The sequence below is a fragment of the Myripristis murdjan genome, chromosome 4 (genome assembly GCF_902150065.1).
Source record: "Myripristis murdjan chromosome 4, fMyrMur1.1, whole genome shotgun sequence".
In the NCBI taxonomy this organism is placed as follows: domain Eukaryota; kingdom Metazoa; phylum Chordata; class Actinopteri; order Holocentriformes; family Holocentridae; genus Myripristis; species Myripristis murdjan.
The window spans coordinates 35,536,980-35,562,062 of NC_043983.1; the positions used below are offsets into that span (position 1 = coordinate 35,536,980).

The 25,083-nt window shown below is 45.9% G+C and overlaps 2 protein-coding genes across 2 annotated transcripts; one reads left to right on the forward strand and one right to left on the reverse strand.

The window, feature by feature from the left end:
• The first annotated feature begins 737 nt into the window (after positions 1-737).
• LOC115358355 (tetraspanin-33) lies at positions 738-7,710 on the forward strand. The gene is made up of 8 exons (XM_030050302.1): positions 738-820; positions 2,320-2,377; positions 3,231-3,355; positions 3,940-4,014; positions 4,216-4,311; positions 4,465-4,593; positions 6,159-6,320; positions 7,530-7,710. The coding sequence occupies exons 1-8, from the start codon at positions 764-766 to the stop codon at positions 7,671-7,673; spliced, it is 846 nt and encodes a 281-aa protein (XP_029906162.1). The 5' UTR covers positions 738-763; the 3' UTR covers positions 7,674-7,710.
• On the reverse strand, positions 7,709-24,796 carry nwd1 (NACHT and WD repeat domain containing 1). Its single transcript, XM_030048804.1, has 21 exons — positions 24,700-24,796; positions 23,902-23,987; positions 23,095-23,211; positions 22,239-22,593; positions 21,649-22,004; positions 20,693-21,612; positions 19,970-20,173; positions 19,260-19,413; positions 18,482-18,599; positions 17,228-17,392; positions 16,236-16,451; positions 15,677-15,799; positions 14,817-15,022; positions 13,977-14,237; positions 13,590-13,680; positions 13,214-13,362; positions 12,313-12,593; positions 11,615-11,628; positions 10,960-11,501; positions 10,310-10,415; positions 7,709-8,988 (listed from the first exon to the last, which is right to left on the reverse strand). The coding sequence occupies exons 1-21, from the start codon at positions 24,794-24,796 to the stop codon at positions 8,684-8,686; spliced, it is 4,866 nt and encodes a 1,621-aa protein (XP_029904664.1). The 3' UTR covers positions 7,709-8,683.
• Positions 24,797-25,083: the final 287 nt, after the last annotated feature.

The window sequence follows — 25,083 nt, forward strand, 5'->3', positions numbered from 1 at the left end:
CTGAAGAAACATGATGTAAAATAAAAGACAGGAGTCACAGGAATAATGATTATAAAACAGGAAAGTTTCCAGGTCAGTTTTTCAGGAATGTTGATGGGAACAAGTCTAAACAAGGCAGATCAGCTGCTGGGAACAAGGAAATTCTGGAATCAAGTTTGAAGGTGCTGGTGTTTCAAGTTTAAAGCTCCGTCATGGTTCCTCTGCATGTCCAGAGGTTCCTCTCCAGAACGTTCCCCTGATCTCCTCCCAAAGCGAGCAGTGGGGTTTCAGAGCTGCCACATCACTCCTCCTCCCTTTCCTCCAGCCGCTGGTTTAGGTTTATCTCAACAACCAAATTACTGTTTACACTCTCCGAGGTTTTCCAGACCCGCAAGTTTACAGAAACACAGAAAGGAAGAAACCCACAGATGAAACAGGGATAAAGAGAAGACATGCTGAGAAGGGCCTCAGAGAGAGGAGCGCCGCCCTGCTGGCCACTCAGGTGGGTGAGGCGTGCCGTCCAGGTGGGACGACGGCCAGGTAACAGCAGGGAGGAAGTGATGAGGAAAGCGAGCAGCTGTCAGGCTGGAGGAGCTCAACATGTTTACTCCGTGGGCTCGTCCCGGCGGAGGAATGCGTCCTGCAGGCCGCCACACGCCTCACAGGCAGCCGGGCTTCCTGCAGTCATGTCAGCAGCAACACACACACACACACACACACACACACACACACACAGACACACACACACTCCTCACAGTCCTACATGTCTCACTAAACTACCGACATGAGAGGATACCGAGCCATCAAGTACACTTTGTTCGTCTGCTGCTACGTCTTCTGGGTGAGTTTCTCAGGTCTGAGCCTCGGCTCCACGTTTCAACCCGCAGATCGTTTGATCAGACAGAGGCTCCGGGCTGCTAACAGCTTCATAACAGGCTATCATCATATTAATTATTACTGATTCACAGGTTTTATAGGCTCACACACCTCAGGCAGGTGAGATTTACAGTCCTTTTGTCAGAACAGGTGACAGGATATCATTTTGTCTAATTTTTTGAAAGAAAATGCCTGTTTTCTATCAAATTACAAATTATTTGAGTGTTAATATCAAACATACAGGAGAAGGGAATCACTGCTAACTAATTTCATCTATAATTATATCATAACAATCCACAGCCTTGTTGTTCTGTTTGAAAATATTAAATATGGGGGGTTTCTCCCCCACATGATGAGGGCGGGATGCTCATCCCAGTTACAGAGACTTTATACTTTTCCACTGGAGTGAAAACAGCACCATGTTAGTTAAAAAAATGTCAGGACTGTGGCTGTTCAAAACCTTCCCACAAATACATCTATGTACTCAGTGTCCCTGCCTCAGCTCCAGCGGTCCAGTCTGACAGCAGCTCTGCCATCAATTCTGCCTTTTAATATAAAGTTCAGTTTGTGCTGACATGGTGCAGAATGTGTCACTTTAATTCTGTGTTTATTCCTGAGGTTGTAGTTTGCAGGTCTGCTACTGGACTGCATTATACTGAGAGGGGTTTCTGATTTTCTGTCCTCCCTATTTTTATACAATGAGGGGGGACAGAATAGTGGAAACAGTCCAGTCCAACAGCAGCACTAACTATGAGCTCAATGCCAAACATAGAAGTGAATGAACACCTCTGTTACCGTGACAACAAGACAAGCTGAGCATTATAGGCAGCAGGAGAGGAAACTTTATGGCACAACAGCTGGCCTGGATTAGATTAGATTAGATTAGATTGTACAGGTGGAGGTGATAAAGTGGAAATTGAGTGTGTGTGTGTGTGTGTAAATATACACTTTTTCAGCCTCAGGGTGATGAGACCCAGACTGCACAGTCTGCCTGGAACCTGCACACACAGACTCTGCAAGTTACCTCTAAATAATAGTTTGACTGTAACTTTGAGTTGGCAGGATGTCAGGACAAACAGGAATCACTGGAATAAAAGTATTCCCCCCTCACTTGGTTGGTTACAGCATGAATTGCAGATGGGGGTGTGTGTGGGGGGCGGGGGGTCACAACCTCCTCCTCAGCATCTGGACTCTGAAGACGTTGCTGTGACTTGGGCCGATTCAGAAGAAAACAATCTGCTGATTCGTTGAGTTTGTTTCTCATCAATTTATGATTTTAATCTCCAAAATTCAAACTTTTTTTCTCAGAATATTTCCCTCCTCTCCCGGCTATGTGATTTACGCCGCAGTAGTTTGGTGACCAGAAGCCAGATTTTTTTTTTTTTTTTTTTTTTAATGAACAGATGATGTCATCTGCTCGGTGGGTCACATGATGTTAAATCTGGTCTGTGTTTGTGTGTTCAGGTGGTGAGCGCCATCCTCACAGCGGTGGGGATTTACGCCAAAGCTGCCAAGGAGAAAGGTCAGGAGCACAAAGTTTGTGTGTGTGTGTGCGTGTGTATTTGCACCTCATTCCTAAAGTGAAGAGATGAAAACAAAATTCAAACCCACTCTGCTGTTGCTCTGGTTACACACCAGATACAAACCATTAACAGGTGGATCAGGTGTTGTCATGGCAACCGTAATGTCATCAAACCTGACAAACAATAATTATGGTTAGAAATACATGAACAGGCCAGGCCTCTGTTCACATGGTGGTTATTAACGACTGAACTTAATTAAAAATAATAACAATACAATGTTGAACCAAATCAGTGTAAAACTGGCAGTTCACTTAATTCTCATCACAACATCAGTGCATCCATATGTACTGATGTTCTTTATTAACATTATAATATTTATTGATTAGTTTATTGTGGCCAGTTTAACCCGATGAAACATGAGGGAAATTTGCTTTATGTCTTAAAAAAAACAAAAAAAAATCAAAACTATCCCCACATTGGCCACTTTAAATACTTTTAAAATATTTTACATAGTTGTGATTTTTTTGTCTTTGCTATACGTGATTGACTGTATGGTGTATATATAAATTGTAATTGATAACATTTTTTTTTAAATATTTTCGAATTGTGTTTATTATATTTAGTAGCATTTACTTTTGTTTTTAGAGAATATTTCTTTTATGTTTAATGTTTTGTTTGTTTGTTTGTTTGTAGATGAGACTTTACACTTCCAAAAAAATAAGTTGCTTCCAAAATAGTGGTTTTTAATTTTTTTTAAGAAATACTGGCAATTTTGTTCAGAGCTGTGATCAAATTAAGTAAATCTGTCCTGATGCTGACTGCTGAAAGCTGTGTGTGTGTGTGTGTGTGTAGATGTGGTGGACACCCTGACAGTAGACCCCGCCCTGCTGCTGATCATCGTCGGCTCTCTCATGTTCTTCATCACGTTCCTGGGATGTTTCGGTGCGCTGCGTAACGCCACCTGCCTGCTGAGGGCGGTATGACATCACCGAGGTCACACGGGGTCACACAGAGGTCACACAGAGGTCATACTGAGGTCAAACCCACCCTGTCTTACCTGGGAGGGGCTTGGAGGAGGGGCTGATTGTCAGGTGGGAGGGGCTTGCAGGAGGGGCTGAATGACAGGTGGGAGGGGCTTGGAGGAGGGGCTGATTGTCAGGTGGGAGGGGCTTGCAGGAGGGGCTGAATGACAGGTGGGAAGTGCTTGGAGGAGGGGCTGAATGACAGGTGGGAGGGGCTTGGAGGAGGGGCTGAATGACAGGTGGGAGGGGCTTGGAGGAGGGGCTGATTGGAAAGTTTTTTCTTTACATTTTAGCAGTTAGGATGTTTAATAGACTTTTCTTTTGTCCAGGTTAGGTTAAGTTAGGAGCACTGACTTAGGAGTTGCTCACCTGTAATGCCTACAGGTCTGAGCCCTGGTTACCATGGTTACCAGACAGTTAAAAAAGGATTTGTAAGTTGGGACATTTCTGGAATATGGACCCAGCAGGATAACCTCAGTAACTTCACCAACATTACAAGAAGGTCAAAGGTCAAAGCCGACTCCTGTTTGCGTCTCCAGTTTCTAGGCATCCTGGTGGCCGTGCTGCTGCTCCAGGTCGCTGCAGCCGTGGTGAGCTACCTGTTCACTGACCAGGTGACCCGCAGCACTTTACACATGTCCATCACAGAACACATTACCTACCTTATTCTAAATAATTACTGAATGATGTGAAGCTAAACAAATGAGAGCTAGTGTTGGATAATAGGTTCCAGCAGGTTGCACATGTGTGTGTGTGTGTGTGTGTGTGTGTGTGTGTGTGTGTGTGAGCTGCTGTCTGACGCTGCTGTGGCTCAGGTGATGGGGAGGACGGAGAAGCTGATGATGAAGGCGGTGGTCGGCTACAGGGAGGACCAGGACCTGGAGAACGTCATCGACTTCATCCAGAAGAAGGTGAAGAGGCCAAAACGTCCTGGAGTCGTGTGAACTGTTTTCTTCTACCAGTGGAAATGAAATGCATGTCAGAGTGTTGTGCTGTTAAAGCGTGTGTGTCTGAGTGTGTGTCTGTGTCGTTAATGTGTGTGTGTGTGTGTGTGTGTGTTGCAGTTCCAGTGCTGTGGTGTGCAGAGCTATAAGGACTGGTCAAAGAACGTTTACTTCGACTGTTCAGACTCCAACCCGAGCCTGGAGGCCTGCGGCGTTCCCTTCTCCTGCTGCATCCTGCTCAGCAACCAGGTCAGTCCAGGTTCAGGAACCTCAGACACGCAAAACTCAAACCCACTTCTGTCACACAGTCGACAACACGACAACAAGACCAGCTCCAAATGCCAATAACTCAAAGGAAAATTCCAACATTTTGGGAAAAATCCACTTTTCCCAACATGATGTTGGACTCCATCTTCACCTCTGGACATCCAGTGGTTCAGTTCCTATCGGTAGGATTTCCTGTTAGCTTAGCATGAAGACTTGGGGCCCTATCTTGCGCCAGACTCCCTAAACCCGCTATTTGCGGATTTAGGATTTAGGAAGAGGCGTTCCCCCATAAAAGTTGCTATCTTGTGCACCTCCCGCTATCCGCAAAACACCTGCGCTACCCGCTATATTATGAATAGGCGTGTTTTGGGCGTTACGCCAGTTAAACCAATCAGTGTGCCAGGTGCCATTGCCTTTAAGGGCAGGATGCGCTATCCTAAATCCTAAATCCTAAACCCGCGATGGAGAGAGGGAGGTAGATTTTCTCAGGGCTTCTACTGAGGCTAAAGCAAGTTGGCTATATACATATTATATATTATATTATAGGCGAGTTAATTCGGGAGATGGAGCCACATGTGTCCAAGTGGACGTGTCACAAGGTTGTACTGATTGAGTAAAATCCCCGGGTCACACCACACACACACAAGAGGCAGAGGTGGAACTATGTGTAAACTAATTTATTGACAAGGTAGATTGGGCAAATAAAATATTAAAAATAAAAATATAGCACAGCTGCTGGCTTATGATAAAACAATAAAACGTGCTGGCGTAAGTGTCCAATTAAAACAGTCTTTCCTCTAAACAGTCTATATGAGTAATATACTCAGTCCATTCCGGCGGCGTCCCGGTATCAGTCCGACCGTGTGCGTGGCGAGGCTCCGTCGGGGCGCGCATTGAAGCCGCCTGGGCGCGCTCTCATAACAGCCCAAACTTTAGGGATAGCGGAAGTTCCTAAATCCGCAATTTGCGGGTAGCGGGTAGTGGCAGCGGGTAGCGGGTGGCACAAGATAGGGCCCTTGATGTCTATGGGAGTTGTTAGCCTGGTTAACTGTGAAAACATAAACTTGATTATTATAGCACCACCTTGAGATCAGCAAGTGTCATTTTCTGTGCCTGCCCATTTTGGTGTTTTTCGGCTTTAAGAAGAAGAAGCAGAAGCAGAAGAAGAAGTAGAAGAAGCTGGCCAATTAAAACTTTGATAAAGATCCTGACCTCGAGCCTAAACCAGGATATGCACCAGGGTCTAAAATGTTATTTTCTGTAGGAGGTGATGAACGTCCTGAGCTGCTTCTCACACCAAAATACTCAGCAGTAACAGTGAGCACTACACTGCAAAATATGTTCACGTTTACATGCCGTTTTCTCTCATATTCAGATGAATAAATTGTTATTTTTCATAAAAAAGGACAGAAAATCTGATACTCACTTGAAAAAAATTCCCATAATTTTCACACTTTTGTTTTTTTTGGCAATCTTTACATCAGAAATGAAGATGGATCTTAACTACAATACTCACATCCTGTGTGTGTGTGTGTGTGTGTGTGCAGACAGTCCTGAACACCATGTGTGGTTACGGGGTGCAGCAGCAGGACCAGAGCTCGGCCAGGCAGGACGTCTTCACCGTCGGCTGCCTGGACAAAATCATCTGGTGGACAAAACACAACCTGATGCTGGTGGGCGGCCTGACCGCCGGCCTGCTGCTGCTCGAGGTAACACCGCCACAGGGACAGCAGATAAGCGGGACCAAAACCAGGACCCGAAAGTGAACCGCATGTGTACACAGACTGACACATTGAACTCTCTGCCAGCTGTTTCTGCAGCTGTTTGGACGCTGGCATCATCAGATTCAGCAGAAAACGCTAGACATTTTGGCTTAATAATATGTGCCGGTCCAATTCAAATTGCAGGCATGAAATAGTGAGCAACGTGGACACTTTGGTAGTGAATGTTGCAAAGCAGGGATTTTAGTGCAGATATTTGTCGGGACTCGGGACACCCATCTTGAAACCAAGATGATCCTGGACAAACTGGGACGTCTGGTCGCTTTATAGCAGAACAAAGTAAAAAAAAAAAAAAAAAAAAAAAAGGGTGTGATTTAAAATGCAGTGGTAGTAAAAGTTTTTAGTTTTTAGAAAAGAGAACAGCGCTCCATGTTGATCTTCTCCATTTGATTCTAAAAGATTGAGAGAAAGTGGAAAAATGAGAAATGAAAAAACAAACGAGACAAACGAGGAGACAGCAGATTCCTCTCAGTCTAGCTTTCTGACGATAAATTTGTTCTCTGGGCTGGAAAGACTTTACAACGGAGTCGAGTGCAAAACTACAGCACAAACAAAACAAAGGCACAATTATTGACTTTATGAAATACTTAAAGCAACTACAAGTTAACTGGTTATGAAACTGTCTTAATTTTATTCTGATGACCTAAATCACTTACATCAGCACATCAGTAAAAAAAAAAAAAAAAAAATCATTTAGAGAGCGGATTTTCTGGAAAAGTCCCATTGACTGCTGTTCATTTGACTCTGTGTAGCCCAGTTTTAGCCTCTACTTCGCCACCTGGAGGTGGAAACACGTTCCTGAAGGTGGAACATCTCTGTGTAACCCAGACAGCAGGAATTCCCAAACATTCCAGAACAAATACACAAAACAAGCACAGAAATGTCATGGCAGGTTTTCTGTATAACTTCAAGCTTAGGCTACTAATAACAGAGGAGGCCGGGGTATAACTGATATGTGATATTTAATAAAAGGACGGTGTTATCGGCATATTATCAAACTTTACCAGCACTTCCGCATGATGCTTTACTTCCAGGCTAGTGTCATCAGCATATATGTTACTGTGTTCTTGTTTAGGAGGGGAAACTCTTCCTGTGTTGGACTTGATTAAACTGGTTGGTGTGTGTTTCCTTGTGCAGGTGTGTATGATCTGCCTGGCCGCCGCTCAGATCTCCAGAATAAAGAATGTCCAGGAACAGAGGAAACGAAACATCATGAGAAGAGACCTGGACCGGAAAGACAGCTACTGGCTTCCTGCTTTCACCGACTTCTCAGACGAGTGACCAATCAGAAAACTGACGCCAGATCAGATCAGATCAGATCAGATTGATGAGATCAGATGAGATCAGACTGATGAGATCAAATCAGTCTGAATGGGGAGCACACAGAGTGAGATGGGCTCCGTTCACACTGTGAATTTAAACATTTCAGTTGGGTAGTTGCTTTTTAATTGTTCGGTTATCTTGCTGTTGTCGTTTAGCCAAACAGCCTGAGAGTTCCAGAGAAAGAACCAAAGTCTGCCTTCCGTTCACTGTGAAAATCTGACAAAGTGAATATTTATATAAAGATTTGACAAATTTCACGTGAAAGTGAAATGAATGAATGAGTGAATGAATGAATAAAATACCACCTCTGATATTGCTGCCTACATATAATTTCTATGAACTATTAAATGCTATTAAATTAAAACAGAAAAGTCTCTATTATTTATGGTAGTAAATTGTTGTACAAAAACCGAACGGCACCTCAGTTCCAGTGAACGAACCTAAAAACAGCTTCTATTTATCACGACGCTCTCGTTGCTCTGCACCTCAGTCTCTCTAAACCCATACATTTAAAGATAAATATGTTTGTTTAAGATTTAGCAGTTAATTTTTTATGAATTAATCAGATATAAAATATCATCAGAAATAATCCAAAGCAAATTCTAATGCCTACAAAACTGAGTTTTCTTGCAGTATATCAAATAATATGTCACAAGAGGAAGTATCATGATATATTGATATTTTGATATTTTGTCCCAAGCAATTCTCTCAAAAAAGTCCCCAGAACTACTTGATTCGAAAGCGCCTACTATCGATATCAAGGCATTTGTTCAGTGATATCGTGATATTTAATCGGCCATATAGACCAGTCCTACCTCAAGGACCCAAGGAACCCTTTCAGGAATCCCTGGAACCTCCTCAAATGACCCTTTAACCCCCTAAAAATGCCCTGGAATCCCCTCAAGGATCCCTGGAAAGCTCTCAGTGTCTCCTGGAGGTCCCCAGATTGTGGTTCGGGGACCGGAGCTCTACAGAATGTGACAGGAGGTGGAGGGTTTGGTCTTGAGCATGAAGCCGAGGTTGAACTGGGCAGGATTGTAGTCCTGCAGGTTGGACATGGAGGTTTCGGTTCCAGGCTGGTCCTTCTCCCTGGAGGTGACCCGGTACTGAGCCCTGACGTTCCTCAGAGGGTTGTAATCCAGGCTGACGTGCTCGGGACAGCGGAACACCTCCTTGATAACAAAGCCCTGCTGCGATAGCGCCACAAAGCCATTCCTATAGGTCACCATCTTCATGACGGGAGCGTAGACATACTGCACGTACAGCAGATTGCCTAAACAAGAGACACACACACAAACACACACACACACACACACACACACACACACACACACCGCCAAAGCATCATGTGTTGATGCCTTTGGGGCAATAGATGCCAGTCCCAAAAAAGGCCCAACCACGTGGCTGATTTCAGTCTTCAGTAACATGTTGGAATTGATTTGTTACAGTTGTTACGGTGGAAAATCATGGAGGAACAAACAAGTTTACTCACTGACTCTCGTATTCACTAACTGGCAAATTATGGACCAATTGGAGGTCATTTTTCTTGTCATAGACAAATCAGCATGGATGAGTCAGATTGAGTCAGACTGAGTCAGATTGTATGTACAAACCTGATTCCAAGGTGTGGCAGCTGCCTTACCTAACTAACTCCTATGTAACAAAGTCTCTTGTGTCCCTCTGAGCTCCATGGGTGTGTTGCTTTTAATATCAGCTGCAGTGTTGCTGCGATGCTGTCTTGAGGCTGAAAGTGACTGAGCAACAAACAGCAGCTCTGAAGTCAGTGCTGCATCTGAAGCTCATTATCAAGACAGTAGAGTTCTCATCGGGCCTGAAAATTAAGACCCTACCCCACCTGGGCCATACTGGGCCAGCCCGAGGCCCTACCCTACTAATTAGCCGAACTTTAGGCCCGACAGCCCGATAAAGCCCCCAAAAAAAAACGAAAGGAGAGGGAAAAAAAAAAGATCGCCAAATTCGCCATTATTTAGCAGTGAGAGAACGGACATAATAGTTGGTGAAAGGCAGCTTCACCACAGAACCAGAACCCGAAGCCCTACCCTACCCGACCAATTCACATACATTTTAGGTCCTACCCTACCCGAAAATGTCAGGTAGGGACAGGTAGGGTTGGGTTTGGGCAGAATTTGAGAACTCTACAAGACAGTAATGGTGGCACATAGGGGGCGCCGGTGAGCATCCGCTCTGCTTGTTCCACGGATCTGCTCGTGCACCGAGTGAAAGCGCACGAGCAGATCCGTTTCCTCTGCAGAGAAGCCTTCCTTCTTACCTGGAGAATCCTCCATTAGAACAGCAGCCCACCAAGGTGTGACACACCTGGCTGTTAGAGGGGACGGGAGACAGCGCTCTGATTGGTTCACTGCATGTTACGCCCAAAACACAGCCAGGATTAATGAAGAGACTCAGTACAAGCCTTTAGAGCCAGAAGCCTGGAGCAGCTCAGCCTTTTTTCCACTGTAAATAGTAAAAGTGAACTTGGACACTGAATGACCTGCACCATGCTCTGCAGACCAGGAGCTCAGGTCAATAAAATAGTGTCCTCAGTGTGGGCGCGTCCAGCAGTCTGTACCTACCACTTGCAACGTCCCAGACTTTGACCGTCCTGTCCTGAGATCCCGTGAAGACAAACTGGTCGCTCTCGGAGAAGGCGGCGGACAGGACGCCCTCAAACACAAAACCCTGCAGCACCAACAGGACAACAACAGAACAAGGAGGGTCAGGGCCATGGCTTGGTGTCAGATGGGTGGCTAAGGACAAAATTTATTGCATAGCCAAAACAAAAAAGTACGCCTAAATTTGAACAGCTGTAAATATATTTTGATAATAGTGCCATCAAAAGAATACACAAATATACAATCTCATTTTAACTCAAAATGCCATGAAGTTACAGTATTTTTAATATTCTAATCACTCATATGATGCTCATATCCAGAATAAGGTTGACAGCAGAATGAAGTGAATGGTCATTAAATTAACAAGAAAACATCAGTAAGGAGTATCTGGAGCCTATCCCAGCATGCATTAGGAGTAAAACACATACTTGATTTAAATTATGACCTGTAAAAAAAAGACCTGTGACTCTATGAAGAACCAGGACCTGGATGGCTAAGAACGTCCACAGACATACAGGAAGCAATGGGACCTTCCTCACTACTGCTGCTCCACTGCTTGAGTATAAATATAATTAACAGGAATAGCATATTTCTCTTTATGTTTCTCTGACCTTGTACTCCATGGTGTGATCCAGAGCCAGCGGGTTCAGCGCCCACAGCCTCTGCACGGCGTCCTCGGAGCCCACCAGGACGTGGTTCCCCCAGTTTCCTGCAGTCACACAGGTCACCTTGCTGCAGTGCGGCTCCAGGGATGAACTGCTGCTGCTCCTGAAGTCGTGGAGCTCCACGTTCCCACAGCCTGTCCCGTACACCAGCCTGCGGTCGGCCATCAGCGCCATAGAGGAGACCTGGGCGTGGAGCAGTGACGGGGTGAACTTCTGCAGCGGCCCCTCCACCGCCGGGAAGCTGTCTCTGGACGTGATCTCAAACAGACACACCGCGTCCTCATACGCCACCGCCAGCCGCCTCTCCTGCGGGCCGACGGCCAGGCACAGCACCTTGGGGAGGCTCTCCGGCGGTGGGATGCAGAGCGTCTCCTGGGGCATGGCGAGTGGATAGATGAGGACGGTACCGGTCTTCAGGCCACACAACAGCAGGCGTTTGTGCTGCGCTAACTCCAGACAGCAAACCTCTGCAGGTACCGCCAGCCGGTCTGATGGAGAACCTGCACACAGAAGTTTAATTTTACCTCTGGACACTCAAACAAATATAAAGTGCTGTGTGTATTACAATGTCACTTTGTTTTTTTTCTCTTTTATCCCAAACTCAACTCTAAGGTACTCGAATTTATATGTAAAAAATCTGTTTTTACAAGTAACCACATGTGAACAGAAGCAACAAAACAACGTCACCACGACACCGTGGTCATGCCCATCATCAACAATGCAAAGCTTCTACTCCAAAAACTGGTTTGTGAGTTTGTACATTAGTTCCAAGAATCTTGAACTAAACCACTTGGAGAACCAGAGTTTTTTTTTTTGGTAGAAAAGGCATGTTTGAGGTGTTTCTCAAGATTTCTTTCCTTTTTCCCTTGCACCATCTGGGGGTTTATTCTTGCCCTCTATGAAGGTGTCATCCTGTTTTGTTTCAGTAAACCTGCAGGCCTGTAAAGCCACAGAGACTGTACACTGTGATTTAGGACTCTAAATAAACATAGCAATCGATATCAGAGGAAAAACACACATTCTTTATACGAACATAAAGCTCCGTCACTGTAAACCCCTAAAACAGGGGTGTCATACTGGGGCCATGGGGGGCCAAGAGGCTCATAGTCTGGTCTCTCTTGAACTATCGGCTGTGCTACCCTCATGATTTGCGGTGCTGCCGCTCTGTTTGGTCTGTATCTGTAAGCTTCCTGAAAACCTGCACAAATACTGAGGACATGAACACAGAGAACGGACAGAAGACTCTGTCTGAATCTGGATTTAATGCTGAGCATAAATGAGCCTTAAGCGCCTGCCAGCCTCTGACCTGTGTGGTTGTTCCAGCTGACGACCTCGGTCTGGTCCTCCTGTCTGACGTAGTAAACCGAGTCACAGTCTCTGGTGACGGTGGCGTGGCAGCAGCCGGCGGGGATGTGGGCTTTGGGTTTGTGTCGGGTGTCGTACTTCAGACTCCACAGCCGGACGCAGGAAGCCACGGTCGACGCCGAAACTATGAAGCCGCCTGACAGGGCGAGAGAGGAGACGGGAGCATCCGTCCCACTCAGACTGTCCAGCAGCACACCTGTCGTCACCGACCACACCTGGCAGGCACACAATTACCATTAATCTACTGGATTGTACATGACGATGTCTTCTGCTGACATCATCAACATAACTAACAACATTTTCACTGTCACTTCATCTAATGGTTGTTTTTTCATTTACTGAGGAATCAATAAATGTCTAAAATGTGAAAATAAGTAAGTAGGTAAGTAAAGCTTTATTTATATACCACTTTCTAAAACAAAACAAAAAAAATCAAAGATCATCGATAGAGATCTATGGAAGGTCTCAGTTATAAAAATGAGTCTTAAGAAGTTGCTTACAGTTCAGCAAATCAAACTGGTCAGGGAAGATTATTCCAGAAACTTTGGGGCTAAAACTGCATATAAAATCACAGCCTGATGGGAGAAATCAGAACCCAAAGTGATCAGTTCAAACGTCTTCCTCAGTCTGACCAGCAACCAAAAAACCCAAAACTATTTATTTGATAAAGATGACCAGAGAAAAGGAAGACAGTCTGAGCATGTTGGTGATCATTTTTACTGAGGAAATGACTAAACCATTCAAGGGTATCATAATTATAATCTATTAATTTTCTGTTGTTTGGCTAATTGATTAATTGGCTCATTGTGTGATCATGTGGTAGTTTGGTTCTCACTCGTATGATCTGGTCTGCGGCTCCGGAGACGAGCAGCCGGCTGTCCGGCGAGACGCAGGCGGACAGGACGGCCTCGTCGTGCTGCAGGTCCAGGAATCTGTCCAGCGACTCGCTCTCCACGTTGAACAGGTGCAACGTCCTCTCGCAGGCTGCAGGCGGCGGAGACACACACACACACACACACACACACACACACACACACACACACACACACGTGCACAGTCACATCACACCTAACACATCTGTACAAAGGACGAGGCTTGATAAAAGCACATAGAAATATTCTGTCGGGGGGCTCGTGGGGAGTCCAATGACTCGGCGTGTACCTGCCAACATGTTTACCTGCGTGTTAGCTAAGCCTGCAGCCCAGTCCTACCTGCCAACAGGATTCTTTCATCCTCAGTAACCATGAGCAGGGAAGGAACCAGAGGAAACTCGATCACCGTTTGTCTCCCCGTCCTGGAAATCTGCAAACAATCACAACAAACTGATCATGCATTTCATCTGCAGAGGAAAGTTTTCCAGGGATCAAGCTGAGAATGATCATTTTCTCACAGGAGGTCATATTGTTTTAGTGGTTAAAAAGGGAAGTGCTGACAAGCTTCAAGGGCCAGATGGAGGTAAAACTTCATCAACATTAAAATGACAATGAGAACTTCACATTCCACTCCAAAATAAAATGTCCTCAGTTGTAGGTTGGGGATCAGTTTGTCATCAGGAGGAAGATCATTGCCTCAGATAGGAGGCAGTATCATCGGCATACCTGGTAGAGGAGGCCTTCTTTTGAGACCATGAAAAGTTTCCCACGTCGTGGTAATGTGACGCAGCTCACAGGGGTCACGCCTCTCTCCGAGTTCTCCAGACGGCTCTCAGCTGTCTTGGTCCCGTCAGGAGGCTGGGATATCCTGACCAGATCACAGTCCCACAGAGAAAACACCGCCCCCTCCAGAACTCCCAGGATGACAGATCCGGTGTCGCTGAAGCTGAAGAGCAGCTCTGCTCTGTCCAGCTGCCAGGCCTTCACCTGCAGGACAACAACACCTCAGTCTGAGCAGCAGCACTTCAGACAACTGCCCCTCGCATTCTACATCATCAAACCATTTATCAAATCCTGCAGGGAACTAAAGATTTCACCACATAGAATCAAAATGTGAGTTTGTGGTTGAAGCAGCCGCCTTATAATGTTCTGCTTGTGCGGCGAACAAAGTCCTCAACATTCAGAAACCACACAGCTGATCATTGGCTGTGGAAAGCAAAACGTTTCCCCGGGGACTATTTTGCCTGGCGGAGGAGGAGGAGGGAGCGTTTCGGTTTGAAAAAGTCCTGAAAACACAACAGTGCTGCTGCTTTTAGGAAAACTCATGTGGAGGACTTTATTGGGCTGATGGAAAACTGGAGTGAAGAAAGTGTGAAGGCTCTGAAAGTTCATGTTCATATCGTAGTGGAATGAATGGAAACCAGCGGCTGGAGGAAAGGGAGGAGGAGTGATGTGGCAGTTCAATCTCTGTTTAACAGCAACTAGTAGCAGTAGTAGCAGTAGTACTAGTAGTAGTAGCGGAAGTAGTAGTAGCAGTAGCAGTAGTGCTAGTCGTAGCAGTATTACTTGTGTCCTCGTGGAAACGTAGACCAGGTGTTTGTCGTCACTCAGGTGGAGGTGTACTGAGGAGGGGGAGGAGTCAATAGGCACCGCCTCCTCTATGCAGAACAGCTGTCTGCCAGTCAGGAGGCTCCACCCCCTCAGAGAGCCGTCAGCAGCCAATGACAGGCAGTGGACGGAACTGTCAATCACTTTGACAGACAGAACTGCAGCTGTAGAACAAAGGTGTGCGCGCGCACACACACACACACACACACACACACACACACACTCACACACGGAAAATGAGACACACTGGTTCTTATTAGAACCTCTCCACTAACCGAAGAACCCATGTTCTTCACACAGCTGAGACCACCTTCACACTGAACAGAACTTTCATTTAAAACACTGTGAACTGTGATCGCTACTCTGGACTTAGCCTTGTTTTAATTATCAATATTTGATGTTTAGTAGTGTGTTAGTGTTACTCTTTTGCAAACATTTTATGAACTGAAAGTGATTGATGTAATTTTAAAAAATAGGTTTCTAACAGCTAAGTTCTCAGCAACCACAATTACAATGTCACACTCCAATAATCCACTTGTTAGTGTGATAACATATTGATTTATACTTTTACCATTTTGTACATGTGTATATTTACCTGTAAACCAGGTGTTTGTACGCCTCAGTAGCAGCCAGAGGGGCTGTCATCTAAACGTAGAAATCCACATGTGGTCGTCAGTTTGCACTCCATGTTGTCTAATGAGACTTACCGCTCCCATTTTTGTTTTTCTTTATCTTCTGAAGCATTTCATAACAACAGCAACATTTATTATCACTGTATAGACACACACACACACACACAGACAGACACACAGAGCCACCTGTGTGTCCCAGCAGTGTGTGTGTGAGCTGCAGGTCAGCAAGGCTCCAGGTTATCACCACGCCATCGTCCAAGCCGGCAACCAGAAGCTCCGCCTCCTCACCCACATCCAGGCAGAGAACACCTACACAGACACACACACACACACACACACACACACACACACAACTATGTTAGAATAATTCAATCATTTAGAAGAAACTTTGGAGGAGAAAAGGCAATTTCTAGATTGATAAATTATCAATCAATGGTGTTAGTCCTTTATTTCGGTAGTTACTTTAGCTCTCTGTGCTAACAGTTTGGTTCCTTTATCTGATTGGACGAGCTGGTTAAGGACAGACGCGTGGTTTCAACCCAGCAGCCCAGACTGTCTCATGTGCCTCTGCGGCGCCCCCTGCAGGCGGACACACACAGGCTATTCTTGCAGGTGGATTATCTGCCAATTACACTGTCCTGGTGTCGCCACAGGATTCAGCGTGTGATCTTCTGATGTCATGTGATGTCATGTCATGTGACGACATGTGATGTCATGTGATCTGATCTGATGCGGTGAAACTGACCGGCGGCGTGGCTCTGGCCTCCCTGCGGTGCGCTCAGCGTGTGCTGCAGCGCCCCCCCTGGAGGCTGCAGGAAGCTGCACTTGGGCACGAGGACAGGCTCCGGACACGTCAACAACCACTCCTCACATTGGCTGCACAGCCTGCCAATCACAGCGGGGAAGGGCGGGGCCAGGGAGAGCAGGCGGCCCAACAGTTCAGTGTAGAAGAGACACATATCTGGAAAGGGAGGTTTAGACGTTTATTTTCAGATTTTGAGATTATTTTGTTGATTGTCATGTTCATATATTTTTATGAAATTCTCCAGTACTATTATTAATCATTATTATCATCATCTTTATTGTTTGTATTATTTCGGGTTTCAGTGAAGAGTTTGTGTGTCGTGCTGAAACAATTAGTCAATTAATCAATTAGTCATTCAACAGGAAAATAATCTTGTTTAATTTTGATAACTGATGAATGATTTTAGTCAATTCTTACATAAAAACACCAACCACAGTCTGACTCCAGCTTCACTGAGACACCCAGGCTGTCTTCCTTCATATCTTTATCAATTTAATAATTAGTTGTTGTTTTTTTCTGCTGGTCAGACTGAGGAGGACATTTTTCAATTCAATTTTCAATTTTATTTATTTATATAGCCCAGAATCACAAATTACAAATTTGTCTCAGAGGGCTTTACAGGAAATACAACATCCTCCATACAACATTTGAACACACCAGTTGTGGCTCTAATCACTTCCCATCAGAGTTTGGATTAATTTTTCACACTTTGGCTTTACTTTTCGCAGTTGATACACTAAAGCATTCATAAATCCAGAAAAAGATTTAAAGTTTATTAAACGACTAAAATAATCCTGATTATTGCTTGAGAGGCTTTTCCACTCTGACCAGAAAAAAATTAACTGGAAGAAACACGCAGCGTCGGGATGGAAAACACACATCAGTTTATCAACATGCAGCTTGGATCTGAAATGAGCAGAGGCAGAGCCGACCCATGTGCCCGTCCAGGAAGTCCAGGCTGGGTTTGATCAGCAGCAGGACGTCCCGCACCAGCCGGGTCTCAGTGCAGTCCATGTACTGGGAGCACTGGTCCAGGTCCCGGATCACACTGGCCACCCCGCACACCCTGCTCTTACAGAAGAGCCACTCAGCGCTGCCTGGAACACATGACACAAACACACCTGCGCATCTGCACATGACACAAATACACCTGCACATGACACAAACACACCTGCACATGACACAAACACACCTGCGCATCTGCGCATGACACAAACACACCTGCGCATCCGCACATGACACAAACACACCTGCACATCTGCACATGACACAAACACACCTGCACATCTGCACATGACACAAACACACCTGCACATGATACAAACACACCTGCACATCTGCACATGACATAAACACACCTGCACATGACACGAATACACCTGCACACTTGCACATGACACAAACACACCTGCACATCTGCATGACACAAACACATCTGCACATGACATACAACACAAACACATCTGCACATGACACAAACACACCTGCACAACTGCACATGACACAAACACATCTGCACATCTGCACATGACACAAACACATCTGCACGTGACACAAACACATCTGCACTTCTGCACATGACACAAACACATCTGCACACCTGCACATGACACAAACACATCTGCACATCTGCACATGACACAAACACATCTGCACATGACACAAACACATCTGCACACCTGCACATGACACAAACACACCTGCACTTCTGCACATGACACAATCACACCTGCACATGACACAAACACACCTGAAAATCTGCACGACACAAACACATCTGCACATGACACACAACACAAACACTTCTGCACATGACACCTGGAGGAGCAGAGTGGGCGGGGCCTCAGAGAAAAGGCTGCAGATTCAGGTTTTATTTTGCTTTGAAAAATAACTAAATAACTAAATGCTGGAAAACCTGAGCGACTTTTGCAAAATAAAAGACCTGACAATTAGCCAAAAATTACAGGAAAATTATTTATAATGATTAAATACATAAATCTGAATGTCAGATCAGTGATGTTGGATCAATGTCATTTTTTAACCCTTTCAAACCTGCGCTAAGTCACTCATTCTCTCTCAGAAAAACAAATTAATAAGAAACTCATCAGAAGCTACAAAGCAAATTCCACGTTAACAGGTAAAGCTGCGTGGCGCTGCGTTGGGCGGGACTTTGACGCTCTACTCACCTATGACTTCCTGCCGTAGCTCCTCCCACTGGCCGGCGTGGAGCAGGTGATAGGGCAGCTCCTGCAGCTTCCTGACGTTAGCCAATCCTGGAGCAAACCACAGGGGCTGGGGCGGGACCTGGCAAACCAGGCAAACAAACAAACAAACAAACAAACAAACAAACAAACAAACAGGAAATCACTTCCATATTTGGGCTGTTGATGTTTTTCTGTCGCAGACGTGGAGCGTCTGTCTGGTCTCTCACGGTGAAACCCGTCATGTTTATTTAAAAATGATCAGGTTTCTCTTTTCTGCTGAGATCCTACAACAGGATCCAGGCATTATGATCTGCCTCACTGTAGCTTCTGCAGCACTGCAATGAGGGCTCTCCTCTCACTGCTTTTTTTCTGAAAATTACATAAAGAGCCACACACTCACACACACACACACACACACACAGTCCATACTGGTTTATCTTCTAATTTCAGCAGGACAAATTCCTTTGCATCTGAAGGGCATTTATTCCAAATCTTAATACTGTGTTCATTTTACAAAGAAGAAGAAGAAGAAGAAGAAGAATGTTAGCTGATGTGTTTCTCCAGTTTCATGCTGACAACGTTTATTTTTGGGGGCTCAGAGCTCTCAGCAGCTGATATTTTGGACGGATATTCTGTGTTGTTAAGTTTTAATTTTTATGTCAAAAAGTTGAAAAGCTCAGTGTCTGCAGTGGGTTGGTGCTCAGGGTGGAGGTTAGTGTTACGGCCCTGAGGCCTCATCAGGTCGTCGTGGCGACGGCACCTTTCTGTCGGACAGGAGCAGCGACAGCGCCGGCAGGGCGACGGGCTTCAGCCGGTTGGACCAGCGACCCAGGAAGTACTCAGCCAGGACGGCGAGGCGGCGAGCGCGCTGCTCCACCGCCAGATACCGAGCTGACACCGCCACGCTCAGCTGCCTGCACACACACACACACACACACAAACACACACACACACACACACACACACACACACACACACACACACACACAAACACACACACACACAGAGTTTAAACAAGACATTATATTAATGTATTTTTGACATACAAAAAAGGGAACATCCACCCATTTTGGAAAATGTGACGTGTCCTGTCCCGTCCTGATTTATCGTAACATATCCTATCATATTTATTCATTTGCTTGTTTTATTTATTTATTTATTTACTTATTTATTTTACTCCTCTTAATTTCATTGTTTCTATATGTTTTCATTGGTACTATGTTCCAACATGTTTATATTGTGGTTGTCTTTTAATTAGAAAGCACTCTGTAAACTGTTTAAGAGGGGCTCTGTATAAATAATGTTTAGTATTATTATTATTAACATTATCATAATCATCATTTCCAGGTTCCTCTCATCATTACTGAGTGCTGGATACTGCATATTTGTTTCTGGATGTGTCAAAACCTTTTGATCTAACATATTCTAACATAATCTAGTCTAATCTAATCTAATCCGGTTGGTGTTTACCGGTTCTGGAGGCGGAGCATTGCGACGCCATCGACCCAGCTCTCCGTCAGGTTTTCTCCCAGGTCCCATCTGAGCCGCGCCCAGAGGAGGGGGGGCAGCCGGATCAGCGACGGGTTCGGTGGGAGGGAGTACCTGTACACTTCGCCGATGACATCATCATCCAGGGACAAGACATCGCGCAGTTCAGCCTCCAGCAGCCCCTCCCTGTGGAGACGTGATGCTCAGATCAGATCACTGCAGCGGCTGATGATCTAATAACATCTGGGAAACATAAAGTCAAGTCTATAATCTGTGAAAATGTAATATCACGTCACTCTAAAATTTAGAGCGACGTGTTATTACAGAGGTAACTCAGTATGACAGTTTAACCTCACTGATTATTAAAGTCTTGAGGAAAAAACAGTCCCTTCTCAAATCGTCTACGTGCTGCCTGGACGTTCCACCCACTCCTGAAAACTGTGGCTCAGATTTAACAGCTCTACCCAGTCTGGCTTTTTTCCAAAGGGAGGATTCATACGCAAGTAAGTCAGACATGTGTTTGTTAAACTGGAACCGTGCAGGACTCTGCTTCGTAAACTATTTCATAAAAGTGTATTATTATCATTATTATTATTATTGGAAGGAGTAGTATTGCCGTTTCAACATGAATCACCAGTTCAGAACTATGTGTCAGTGTACTTTTATTTTGATCGACCCATCACTCTGTGTTTGAATGGGTCTCACCTCGCCAAGGCGATGTAACCCAAGGCAGCTCCCACCAGCTTCTTCCCGTGCTTCTCCTCCAGAGACAGGAAGAGCAGTGACATCATTTCCTGTGGGTCGGTGCCCAGGCACAGCTCTGTTAGCGGGGTGAAGGACGTCCAGCGCTTGGCCGCAGCGAGAATCAGTTTCAGGTGGAGAGGACTGCCGGTCTGCTGGAAGCTCCTCAGCACGGCGTTGCTCTGCTCGGGGGTCAAAGTTCGCTGGGAGGCTCGCAGGGAGGAGTCCAGGATCTGTTTCCCCTCATCAGCTGACAAACTCTCCACCTCAAAGAAACTCCCTGACGACTCCAACTTCAGCCGCAAGCTAGCAAACTCCTGACTGCCTGTGTCTGTGGAGACGACCATGTGGACGTTGGGCGGGACGTCGGCAGGCAGCCAGTGCAGCCTGCGGGCGTGATGTTCGTCAGACAGCTGATCCAGCGAGTCCAGGATGATGAGCAGAGTGCTTCCTTGCTGGGAAACTTTTACGAGAAGGTTCTGGAAGAATTTCACAAGCTCCACATGCGTGTTGGCAATCAGAGGGGGAGGAGGCGTCAAACCACAAGCCAAACAGATCTGGAAGCAGACGCTGCGCAGGACGTGGTCGACGTCAGGACTCAGAGGGTGACAGGCGGACAGCAACCTGATCACCACGACCGCCCGGGGATCCAGGACATTACGCAGCTCCTGGGCCAGTTTGCAGAGCAGAGCCGTCTTGCCCATACCGGAGGCACCGTGCACCACCAGTGGGCTATGCTGGGCGTTGGTCGACTCCCACATGGCCAGGCAGAGCTTCCCCAGAAGGCCTTCCCTGCCCCGCATCCCCGCACACCGCTCGGCACTCAGAGCAGCGTGGAGGCAAACCTCCTCAAGCACCCAGCAGGAGGCGTCTTCCCTTTCTTCCTCAGTGCTTCCCCATTGCCTCCTCTGTTTCCCCACAGCTGGTGACTCGACCGCCCGGCTGATCCTGGCCTTCATCTGGGAGACGAACTGCTCGCAGAGGCTCTCCAGGTACTGAGCATGCTCCTTGCGTTTGGGGTCAATACTTCCCTTGCTCAGCTCCACGCAGTGCAAGTTGAGGATCTTTTGTGAAGTGGCGTAGAGGCGTGACTTAAGACCGGTGAGAAGCTCCTGGGCCTCTGCGTCCAACAGGCCATCAGCAGTAATGTCCATAAACTTGGCGAGGCGTTTGGGACCATCCCTCACCCTCTGGCGGGGCAGCTCTCGGACAAAGAGGAGGGCCGATGGTTCACCATCTTCCTTCCGCAAACCCTGGTCGATCTCGATCTCTGTGACTGTAGAAGAGAGGAAGAAAATGTTGAACAGATGAGCTTCACACAACTTCACCAGCAAACTTCACAGAGCAAAGGAAAGAAAAACCTCAACTTCGATCTATCTGACAGCCCAAAATGAGCACTCAGCAATCTAAAAAGAAGACATTCAGAAGCAAGAAATTTCACCAAACAAATCTGAAAAGGCAAAGCAAAATCTGTGACAACAAGTGAACCATAACTTTCTGCAGTTCTAACCGGATCTGTAGAAGAGTTGTTTCTGTTCGGCCGTGATGTCTCCGTCTGCCTCGGCCTTGGTGGCGGCGGTGCGCAGGAGCTGCAGCAGCTGAGTCTCTGTGAAACGCCAGGAAACCACGTTGTTGTCGCGCTGTGGCCCGCTCTCAGGCCGCAGGTCGCTGTAGTGGGGGAAGTGAGCCGTGATTGGCTGAAGGACGTACATGGGCGGGTCAGCATTGTTGTCTTTCAAGAACCACTGGTTGAGCAGCTTGAGGCCTTTAGGGTTTTTCTGCAGTTTGGACAGAAGCAGCTCGAACTGCTTCTCTGGGACGAGACGAGGCAGAGCTCGGTGGCCATACCGATTCCCCAGCAGAGCCTTGAGAGCCGAGACACAGAAGAAACAACAACAGAAACAACAAAACCAACATCATTAGAGAGAAACCAGAGGGGGGATTCCACTAACCAGGATTAGAAAGTTACCCAGATTACTGCGGAAAAGATGATGCTATGTAGTGGTGATCCGAATCTGTAAACAAAAGGTCAGGATTAGGACAACGAGCCAGTCGTCCCTCATGACGGTCACTAATGATGAACAAAATTTCAGAAGATACCAGTGACACATTTTAAAGTTATCCTGCTGACTTGCTAATCCTGGTTTGTGGAGACATGTCCAGCCTTAGCTTTACCTTTGACATGTGCCCTGGGCATCAGCTGAGAACAAACTAATGAGCTGACCTTTGCTTTTGCTGCTTCATTCATAACTCCCAATTATTTAGCGTTTCGTGCTTGATCCAGGTAGAACATCATTTTCCCAGTCAAGTCACCAAAGCAAACTTGAGCTGCAACAGGATTTGAGTCTGAAGTGACGTTCACTCACAGTGAAGGCCGGGCCGACTGAAATCCTCCTGCAGGCTTCGATCTCATCCACAAACAGCTGTGAGGCCTCGTGGTCCCCGCTGGTTATGTTACGAATCCCCCACCTCAGATCCACGACCTGCAGCAGACAGCAGCCACACCCATCAATTAGCCTGACCCATCAATTAGCCTGATCCATCGATTAGCCTGATCCATCAATTAGCCTGACCCATCGATTAGCCTGACCCATCAATTAGCCTGATCCATCGATTAGCCTGATCCATCAATTAGCCTGATCCATCGATTAGCCTGATCCATCAATTAGCCTGACCCATCGATTAGCCTGACCCATCAATTAGCCTGACCCATCGATTAGCCTGATCCATCAATTAGTCTGATCCATCGATTAGCCTGATCCATCACGTGCAGGAGTAGTAAACATGCACTCTGGGCAAAATGAAGAATATTAGTTTTACTTTAATTCAAATGCAGGAGAAAATGTAAATGTTTGTGAGGCTGCGTCCAGACGCAATAAATCTGATCAATCCAGCATTACTGATCTGATGTTTAAATATATAATTGTAGTAATTATGAACATATCATTGTGGGAATGTACATTTAATTAGGGCTGTGACTAATAATTGTTTTCATTGTGGATTAGCGGAACCAGATTGTCTTCAGAATGATCTCTTAGTCTGACCAGCAACTAAAAACTAAACCCAAACCTGCGGTTTGTCTGCAGCTGCTGACGGCAACAGCATCTCAGCAGGAAAGATTATAATTGATTATTATAGAAATGTTATGAAAAGCTTGGAAATGTTGAACTTACCTCAAACACCAATCCCAGACTCCGACAGAAAGCATGGACTTCTGGGTAAGCTTTGTCCAGCAAGGCTTTCCTCTCACTGCTCATATCTGCAGAGCAACGCAACAACCCCGACCCCAACTGACATACACTGACATACACCGAAATATACTGACATACAGCGAAATATATCAAAATATACTGACATCCACCGACATACACCGAAATATACTGACATACACTGACATATATCAAAATATACTGACATACACTGACATACACCAAAATATACTGACAGACACCAAAATATATCAAAATATACTGATATACACCGAAATATACTGACAGACACCAAAATATATCAAAATATACTGACATACACCGAAATATATCAAAATATACTGACATACACCGAAATATATCAAAATATACTGACATACACTGACATATATCAAAATATACTGACATACACTGGAACACAGAAATACAGTGAAATCCACTGAAATACTAAAATATACTGATATACATTGAAATACACTGATATATATTGAAATGAGAAAACGTGCAGCAAAATTATGCTCCCAGAAAATCAATAAACACTGGTGGAAAATTAGAAAGCAAATATATTTTCTGTGTTTCATAATTATGAAATGACATATTACAGCTCAGTTTCTGAGTTTAATTGAACTGATGAAATGTTCTGAGCGGGGAGTCGCACAGCAGCCTAGAAGTCCTAATCTGTAATGAACTAATCTGAGGTTACAGGAGGTCTGATGAGGTAATCTGAGATTAGCGGAGCTCTAATCCCTGGTGGTGACTGACCTGTGAAGGTGGAGCTGATGAACACTCGGATCATGTTGGAGCTTCTCTCCTGCCGCTCGGCCTCCTGGCCTCTCAGCGCCGCTGAGGCCGCCTCCATCCTCACCCTCACCCCCTCCGCAGGTTCTCCTGACCTCCTTCTGTGGTTCTCCTGTGGTTCTCCTGCGGTTCTCCTGTGGTTCTCCTGACTCACGGCCTGGAGGTTCTCCGGGCGTCCTGTCGCGTGGCGGTGAGGGTTTCAAACTCTCGTCACGGCGGGCAGGGAGAGTCTCTCTTCCTCAGCTCAGTGTTTTTCTCTGCCAGGTTTGTTTCCCTCAGAGAGTTTCCTCCCAGACAACCAGAGTGTTTACACACACACACACACACACACACACACACACACACACA

What these genes read in the sequence shown, in the direction of transcription:
- LOC115358355 (XM_030050302.1), top strand. Translation starts at nt 764, where the DNA reads ATGAGAGGATACCGAGCCATCAAGTACACTTTGTTCGTCTGCTGCTAC. An exon ending in CCACCTGCCTGCTGAGGGCG is followed by an intron (nt 3,356 to 3,939) that starts GTATGACATCAC and finishes TTGCGTCTCCAG; the next exon opens with TTTCTAGGCATCCTGGTGGC. An exon ending in CCGGCCTGCTGCTGCTCGAG is followed by an intron (nt 6,321 to 7,529) that starts GTAACACCGCCA and finishes TTCCTTGTGCAG; the next exon opens with GTGTGTATGATCTGCCTGGC.
- nwd1 (XM_030048804.1), bottom strand. Translation starts at nt 24,796, where the DNA reads ATGGAGGCGGCCTCAGCGGCGCTGAGAGGCCAGGAGGCCGAGCGGCAG. An exon ending in CTTCCTGGACGGGCACATGG is followed by an intron (nt 16,452 to 17,227) that starts GTCGGCTCTGCC and finishes CTCCCTTTCCAG; the next exon opens with ATATGTGTCTCTTCTACACT. An exon ending in AGGCCAGAGCCACGCCGCCG is followed by an intron (nt 15,800 to 16,235) that starts GTCAGTTTCACC and finishes GTGTCTGTGTAG; the next exon opens with GTGTTCTCTGCCTGGATGTG.